This window comes from Sinocyclocheilus grahami, unplaced genomic scaffold (assembly GCF_001515645.1).
Source record: "Sinocyclocheilus grahami isolate Dianchi unplaced genomic scaffold, SAMN03320097.WGS_v1.1 scaffold143.1, whole genome shotgun sequence".
Lineage (NCBI taxonomy): Eukaryota > Metazoa > Chordata > Actinopteri > Cypriniformes > Cyprinidae > Sinocyclocheilus > Sinocyclocheilus grahami.
In genome coordinates, this window is record NW_015505322.1 from 1,482,218 (window position 1) to 1,490,575 (window position 8,358).

The window sequence follows — 8,358 nt, forward strand, 5'->3', positions numbered from 1 at the left end:
TGATTGGTTAGCTTGGCCAGTGTGTGTTGTGATTGGCAGCACTCGGTGCCTGGTCACGAAATGTCACGCCCCTTACCATAGCCGCCTGCGAGCTTCAGTGTAAATATTGTCAAAATCAAATCAATTTGAGCGTCATTTAAACCCGGATGATTGTAAACACTCCAAGTTCATCGGTCTTGGGAAAGCTAGCGTGTCTCCGACATAGTGATAACACTCGTTGCCTTCTCTAGTGCAGCTCAACCAGATCTCATCCCATTCGTCGGTATTTGTGATGTCACAAATCCCTGAAAATATGCATTGTAGTCCAAACGAGTCATTCGTTGTAGTTTTTGAAAAGTTCTGTTAAATAAAATATCTCCTTTTGAAGTGGACTTTGAGCTTTGTAACTTTGCCGATCTTTTTTATACTCAAACAGCAACATTACAGACTAACTAAAGTTGAAAAAGCATAATAGGACCCCTTTAAACGAAAACCATCATGGGGCAGTGACCTGACGAATCACACAGTTCACCTTGTTATTTCGGGAGTAGCTATAGAGCCACTTAATGATGGCTGCATAGTCCTGACACGGCATCTTAGCCATCAGCTTCCCAACAGCCTGTGCTCCACTGACTCGATATTCAGACTTCTCCACCATCTGAAACACACACAAACACACAGACACACAGAGTGAGATGCGTGGAAAGAATTACAAAGAAAATGTTTTTTTTTCAAAAAAATCTAACCTTAAAAGACCCAAAAAAGTTAAAAAGGTGTTGCAAAACAAATCCATATTAATCAAGTGGTTTAAAGTCCTGTGAAGATACGATTGCTGTATACGACAAATAGATTTTATTTAGGCTTTTAATAACAAACGCACATACAAATCCAATCATACATGGTAATCACGGAAGCTTGTGTGTATGTCACATGCTAGAATATGTGTGAGTATCATATAAAGCAATCAATGCCTTCATAACCTTTTTGGAACTGTTAAGTTTTAGTTACCCGGACATCCGATGGAAGGACAGAAACCTCTCAGGTTTCATTAAAAATATAACAGAAGATTAACCAAAGTCTTATGGGTTTAGAACAACATGAAGTAAATGACGATAGAGCTATTATTTTTGGGTGACCTATCCAAAACAATTGTGGTTGTTCCAAATCTGTATGTTTTTCTGTAAAACTCAAAAGGAAAATTATATAGAATCTCCGCTCAGGTCTTTGGTGTAATAATGTTTGGTCTCAAGATATTTGCTTTGAAAACTGCATGAATGATTTGATAGTGTACGAAATGTGCTGTGATTGGTTAGCTTGGCCAGTGTGTGTTTTGATTGGTTAGCTTGGCCAGTGTGTGTTGTGATTGGCAGCACTCGGTGCCTGGTCACGAAATGTCACGCCCCTTACCATAGCCGCCTGCGAGCTTCAGTGTAAATATTGTCAAAATCAAATCAATTTGAGCGTCATTTAAACCCGGATGATTGTAAACACTCCAAGTTCATCGGTCTTGGGAAAGCTAGCGTGTCTCCGACATAGTGATAACACTCGTTGCCTTCTCTAGTGCAGCTCAACCAGATCTCGTCCCATTCGTCGGTATTTGTGATGTCACAAATCCCTGAAAATATGCATTGTAGTCCAAACGAGTCATTCGTTGTAGTTTTTGAAAAGTTCTGTTAAATAAAATATCTCCTTTTGAAGTGGACTTTGAGCTTTGTAACTTTGCCGATCTTTTTTATACTCAAACAGCAACATTACAGACTAACTAAAGTTGAAAAAGCATAATAGGACCCCTTTAAACGAAAACCATCATGGGGCAGTGACCTGACGAATCACACAGTTCACCTTGTTATTTCGGGAGTAGCTATAGAGCCACTTAATGATGGCTGCATAGTCCTGACACGGCATCTTAGCCATCAGCTTCCCAACAGCCTGTGCTCCACTGACTCGATATTCAGACTTCTCCACCATCTGAAACACACACAAACACACAGACACACAGAGTGAGATGCGTGGAAAGAATTACAAAGAAAATGTTTTTTTTTCAAAAAAATCTAACCTTAAAAGACCCAAAAAAGTTAAAAAGGTGTTGCAAAACAAATCCATATTAATCAAGTGGTTTAAAGTCCTGTGAAGATACGATTGCTGTATACGACAAATAGATTTTATTTAGGCTTTTAGGCTTTTACGCACATACAAATCCAATCATACATGGTAATCACGGAAGCTTGTGTGTATGTCACATGCTAGAATATGTGAATATGTGTTATAAAGCAATCAATGCCTTCATAACCTTTTTGGAACTGTTAAGTTTTAGTTACCCGGACATCCGATGGAAGGACAGAAACCTCTCAGGTTTCATTAAAAATATAACAGAAGATTAACCAAAGTCTTATGGGTTTAGAACAACATGAAGTAAATGACGATAGAGCTATTATTTTTGGGTGACCTATCCAAAACAATTGTGGTTGTTCCAAATCTGTATGTTTTTCTGTAAAACTCAAAAGGAAAATTATATAGAATCTCCGCTCAGGTCTTTGGTGTAATAATGTTTGGTCTCAAGATATTTGCTTTGAAAACTGCATGAATGATTTGATAGTGAACGACATAAATCTCTGTCTGTAGCTTTAGAAAACATGAAATATAACACAGTTACATGAACTCCCTTTATAATGCTGTTTTGTATTGGAGCTTAACAGTTGTGGTCACTCTTAAATGTCATATGCATGTAGATTCTTCAAAAAAGTCCATGTTCCATGAAAAGAATAACCACAAACAGGTTTGTAACGACGAGGGCTGAGAGTCAATAATGACATAACTTAAATGAAGCAATTCATTTTTTGTGGAATATTCTTTTAAATTAAAATATACCTGATGGCAGATGTGCTGCACAAGTATCCGTAAAAGCGGCAATGCAGCCTCCCTCTGCTTTTCAACAATATGACTAGAACACAGGACACACATAATGCATATATTAACAACTCACGGAATCAATGCTGAACACACAGTAGGGGACAAAATCAATTTAGAGACTGCACGTAATTTTAAAAACAAAACAAATATTCCTACATGGAAATATTACTGGAACCCTAGAAAGAAGGGAATAAGCCGTTACTAACCTGATGAAAAGGATGGCCTGGTCTCTGGCACCACAGACAGCCTGAGACGAAGCAAGAAGACACGGCTTGGACCTCTCTTGTGTTTTCATCATTAGAATAACATACAGTAGCTTGCGAAACACTCGTCGACGGCACTGTAAAATGCAACACCCACAATGATCAAGCAATGTAATTTAATGAATGTAACTAAAATGAGGAGGTCTTTCTGGAGCAAAACCACCCACCTCATCTCCTTCACCATGAATGGTTGAGCAAAGTAGCCCCAGTCCATGGTAGGACAGCTCAGGCAGACTCTGTATTTGGTCGACATTCCTTGAAAACAAACAAACAAAATTCTCAGAAGGTTATAATGCTGGATATAAATTCTAAACATTGTTGTGCAGCTCAACCAGATCTCATCCCATTCGTCGGTATTTGTGATGTCACAAATCCCTGAAAATATGCATTGTAGTCCAAACGAGTCATTCGTTGTAGTTTTTGAAAAGTTCTGTTAAATAAAATATCTCCTTTTGAAGTGGACTTTGAGCTTTGTAACTTTGCCGATCTTTTTTATACTCAAACAGCAACATTACAGACTAACTAAAGTTGAAAAAGCATAATAGGACCCCTTTAAACGAAAACCATCATGGGGCAGTGACCTGACGAATCACACAGTTCACCTTGTTATTTCGGGAGTAGCTATAGAGCCACTTAATGATGGCTGCATAGTCCTGACACGGCATCTTAGCCATCAGCTTCCCAACAGCCTGTGCTCCACTGACTCGATATTCAGACTTCTCCACCATCTGAAACACACACAAACACACAGACACACAGAGTGAGATGCGTGGAAAGAATTACAAAGAAAATGTTTTTTTTTCAAAAAAATCTAACCTTAAAAGACCCAAAAAAGTTAAAAAGGTGTTGCAAAACAAATCCATATTAATCAAGTGGTTTAAAGTCCTGTGAAGATACGATTGCTGTATACGACAAATAGATTTTATTTAGGCTTTTAATAACAAACGCACATACAAATCCAATCATACATGGTAATCACGGAAGCTTGTGTGTATGTCACATGCTAGAATATGTGTGAGTATCATATAAAGCAATCAATGCCTTCATAACCTTTTTGGAACTGTTAAGTTTTAGTTACCCGGACATCCGATGGAAGGACAGAAACCTCTCAGGTTTCATTAAAAATATAACAGAAGATTAACCAAAGTCTTATGGGTTTAGAACAACATGAAGTAAATGACGATAGAGCTATTATTTTTGGGTGACCTATCCAAAACAATTGTGGTTGTTCCAAATCTGTATGTTTTTCTGTAAAACTCAAAAGGAAAATTATATAGAATCTCCGCTCAGGACTTTGGTGTAATAATGTTTGGTCTCAAGATATTTGCTTTGAAAACTGCATGAATGATTTGATAGTGAACGACATAAATCTCTGTCTGTAGCTTTAGAAAACATGAAATATAACACAGTTACATGAACTCCCTTTATAATGCTGTTTTGTATTGGAGCTTAACAGTTGTGGTCACTCTTAAATGTCATATGCATGTAGATTCTTCAAAAAAGTCCATGTTCCATGAAAAGAATAACCACAAACAGGTTTGTAACGACGAGGGCTGAGAGTCAATAATGACATAACTTAAATGAAGCAATTCATTTTTTGTGGAATATTCTTTTAAATTAAAATATACCTGATGGCAGATGTGCTGCACAAGTATCCGTAAAAGCGGCAATGCAGCCTCCCTCTGCTTTTCAACAATATGACTAGAACACAGGACACACATAATGCATATATTAACAACTCACGGAATCAATGCTGAACACACAGTAGGGGACAAAATCAATTTAGAGACTGCACGTAATTTTAAAAACAAAACAAATATTCCTACATGGAAATATTACTGGAACCCTAGAAAGAAGGGAATAAGCCGTTACTAACCTGATGAAAAGGATGGCCTGGTCTCTGGCACCACAGACAGCCTGAGACGATACATGACACCACTGTCACACTGACAGAGAGATTGGAATTCTTTCAACAATGTGTCAGTGTAGGAAAAAAAAACACTTTTTAAGATGATGAGTGTAAAAGTTACATATACAAAAAAGCAAAAGTAAAATTCGATACCTCTTCTGACACTTTCTTTGGGGGTTTGGATCGTTTGCCTGTTTTGGGGTCACCTTGAGAGCTTTTCAAAGTATCTTTCTTGCGTTTCTTGCCAGAGTCTTGAGGCCAGCATTTCAGGGGCATGTTCAGACAGGTATCAAAAAGAATCTGATGATACACTTTATTCGCAACACTCCCTGAAGATGTACAAAAACATTAAATCAATTCATGCAGGCATAACAAACAGAAATCAGTGCCATGCCATGCACTAGGAAGGACTTCAGCACTGCAGCCAGACGCAAGGGATAGAAACTATGAAGGTAAAATAGTAGCAAAACTCGAGCGCTTGTTGATTTGAAGGTGAGATCTTGTCATATTAATATTTGTATTTGTCAGTTTAAATTTACACTCACAGATCTGATGTGAAAAGCTGAGTCTTTCGATTTGCACACACAACTTTCAAAACACCCGTGTTTTGAATTCAAACTTGCAGATTAATCTGCAACTTTGATAACTTTGGCTTTGTCCAAATACCCACACTTGCAGTCTTTGCACTTAACCACTTGATTACTTAAATGACGTATTTCCTGTATTTGGCCGAAGTCTTCAAGTGGGTGTGAAGACCACAAGTGTGTGTCGAACTTTTCATTACCTGATGGGACACACTTATAGTGTTGTAAAAATTCAAGTGTTTACACAGCTTTATTTTAATTTTAACTTTGCATTTTAAAATCAACTTCTAAAGTCTGTTCAGTAGTCCCTAAAACATGATATAATTTTAATTTGTGGTGCTTCTAATTAAATGATAAAAAGCAGTTGCAAATGTTGTACAAAATAAATATCACCACAACTCATCTTTGCACCAATATAAGTAAAAACACTCTTTTTCTACCAAATTATTTGTAATATCTAATTATTATATTAATATTTAACTTGCACTGGAAAGGTTTCCGTGACCGCTCGCGAGATCTCGGCAAAAAGTCTCACGATTTATTTCCAGAACATGATGCATGATGGGATACACTTAGCCTTGAATAGCACTCTGGAGCGGTATTCGAGATAGTGTGGATTTAGTATCCATTAAGGGCACTGCACTTTGAAGACATGGGACAGACTTGCACACTTACTTCCTGTCGCGCGCGCGCGCTCTCAAGTGGCCAAGACCACAAGTGTGGGTATTTGGACAAGGGGTTCGAATTTAAAACACGGGTGTTTTGATTGTTGTCTGTGTGTGCAACTTGAAAGATTCAGCTTTTCAGAGTGTACATTTCTTACAAATACGAATATGACAAGTTCTCACCATCAAATCAAGCTCTCGAGTTTTGCTACTATTTTACCTTAATAGGAATCTGACCTGGAATTTTTAGCAGCAACAAGTATAGAGAGGCTGCCTGTAGACCACACAGTCTCTGTTCAAGACTGGGACTTTTGGCTTTAGCACTAAGGATGAAATAGGACAGGACAGCCACCAATGGTTTTGCAGAGACACCATTCTCACCGAACACCAGCCAGACACTCTGCAGGGAAAAAAAATAAAATGCATCATAAGCAAGGTATATTTACACTGCATCACAAAGATCTGCTATTTTGTGGGGTGAAGCAGAAAGAAATCACAGCATCATCACATGATGGCATACCTGTGTATTGTCATCATCCTTACTGGAGAAGGGCAGAAGCTGCTTGTAAATCCTTTTGAAAACATCAGGGTCTTCCTTTATCTCCTCCTCGATAACAGGGTCAAGAGGGTCTGTGTGGGTGAACTCAAAATCCCACACTGCATCCACCCAGGCTGAAACATGTCAACAAAATAAGTACACTCTGGCTAATAATGCCCCAAAATGCTGCAGGCAGCTCATTTAGTTGAGACACAGACAATGATTACGCGAAGTACACTACTTAGTGATATAGGCACCCTGACTGTTTTCGGTCTTTTTATAAACACTGAGACCGTTTGAACGGGTAGTTAAAATTCCTAGGTCCTCTTTTTCTGCTATGGTCAAATAAAAAAGTTTTGCATCAAAATCTCACATAAGGTCATATAAATTACCTCACATAAAATCTCGGTAGCAAACCATGAACCGAAATCAAAACAATCCCCCGGAATGACAGACAGCGCTCAAGATATTTCGAGGTTTAATACAGTACACAAAGTGAATCTCAAAATTAATTTAGCAGTTGTTTCTAGGACATGCTCGTGACAAATATGGAATCATACCTGAAGACACACTGTTTAATTTTAATAACTGCAGCGCACGTATCAACTCCATACTTCGTTCAAAATAAACGCGCCAAATAGCCGCACTATTCCCGGCATGCCACCGGGTTAAGGCTAGATACGTATGGCGCTACTGGGCATGCGCACATCAATTCAGCGTAATTTTTGTCACACTGTACAACAATAATTACTATTTTTTAATTCTTGTAAGGGGTCGGTTCAGGGTTGGGGTTGGTGTAGATGTTAATAAAACACAATTTAATAGGTATAAAATTACATTTATTGTTAGCTTCCGGTCGGAGCTGTATCCCTTCTTTGTTTATTTTATTTTTTTTATTGATTTTCAACATATAATATAAAGGTATTGAACAAATATAAACTACAACAAAGAAATAGAAAAAATACAGTATAATTTAAATAATAGTACAAGTAAAATAAGATACAATAAAAAATGCTGTATCCCTTCTAGCCACAACCCATGCACGGCGACATACGCATTACGCAAAAGATGCGCTCATTAATATTAATTAGCCATTGACTCTCTTTTTTCCCATTTTTATTAAACCTTCCATAATAACAGCACAATAACGTTCATAAATAGTTAATCTCTAAAAAATAAAACATACATACAATTAGACATAAATACAAAATAACGTCAAATAATGACGAGGGTGTTGAATTATTAATATTCATGAGCCAAAGCAGTTCCGCTTCGCGCTCGGTTCCAGCGCATGCGCAACGCTTCGTTCCTATGACGCGCAGTTACGCGCGTTCCTCAAAAACGGAAATGCTTCAGCTGTAAATATACCACAACAGAATAACAAAGGACTATAAAGGAAGAATACAAATAAGCGACCGAACTAGGTGCACTCATTTCTTAAATGTACTTTTTTAAATAGGGGAGAATATAAAAATAACATATTATACATTGTATACGTTTTATAACCTGC

General features: G+C 37.7%; 1 protein-coding gene across 1 annotated transcript in view; it reads right to left on the reverse strand.

Moving 5' to 3' along the window:
• LOC107591581 (condensin-2 complex subunit D3-like) overlaps positions 1–7,515 on the reverse strand; it is a 17,463-nt gene extending 9,948 nt beyond the window's left edge. The window contains exons 1-11 of the mRNA XM_016280773.1: positions 7,409–7,515; positions 6,831–6,982; positions 6,548–6,710; positions 5,215–5,390; positions 5,029–5,090; positions 4,781–4,853; positions 3,786–3,880; positions 3,320–3,407; positions 3,096–3,229; positions 2,848–2,920; positions 1,822–1,947 (exon numbers count right to left, since the gene is read on the reverse strand). Coding sequence (XP_016136259.1) covers positions 1,822–1,947; positions 2,848–2,920; positions 3,096–3,229; positions 3,320–3,407; positions 3,786–3,880; positions 4,781–4,853; positions 5,029–5,090; positions 5,215–5,390; positions 6,548–6,710; positions 6,831–6,982; positions 7,409–7,460 — 1,194 coding nt within the window. The 5' untranslated portion in view covers positions 7,461–7,515. The remainder of the gene's footprint in view (positions 1–1,821; positions 1,948–2,847; positions 2,921–3,095; positions 3,230–3,319; positions 3,408–3,785; positions 3,881–4,780; positions 4,854–5,028; positions 5,091–5,214; positions 5,391–6,547; positions 6,711–6,830; positions 6,983–7,408) is intronic.
• Between the last annotated feature and the right edge of the window lie 843 nt (positions 7,516–8,358).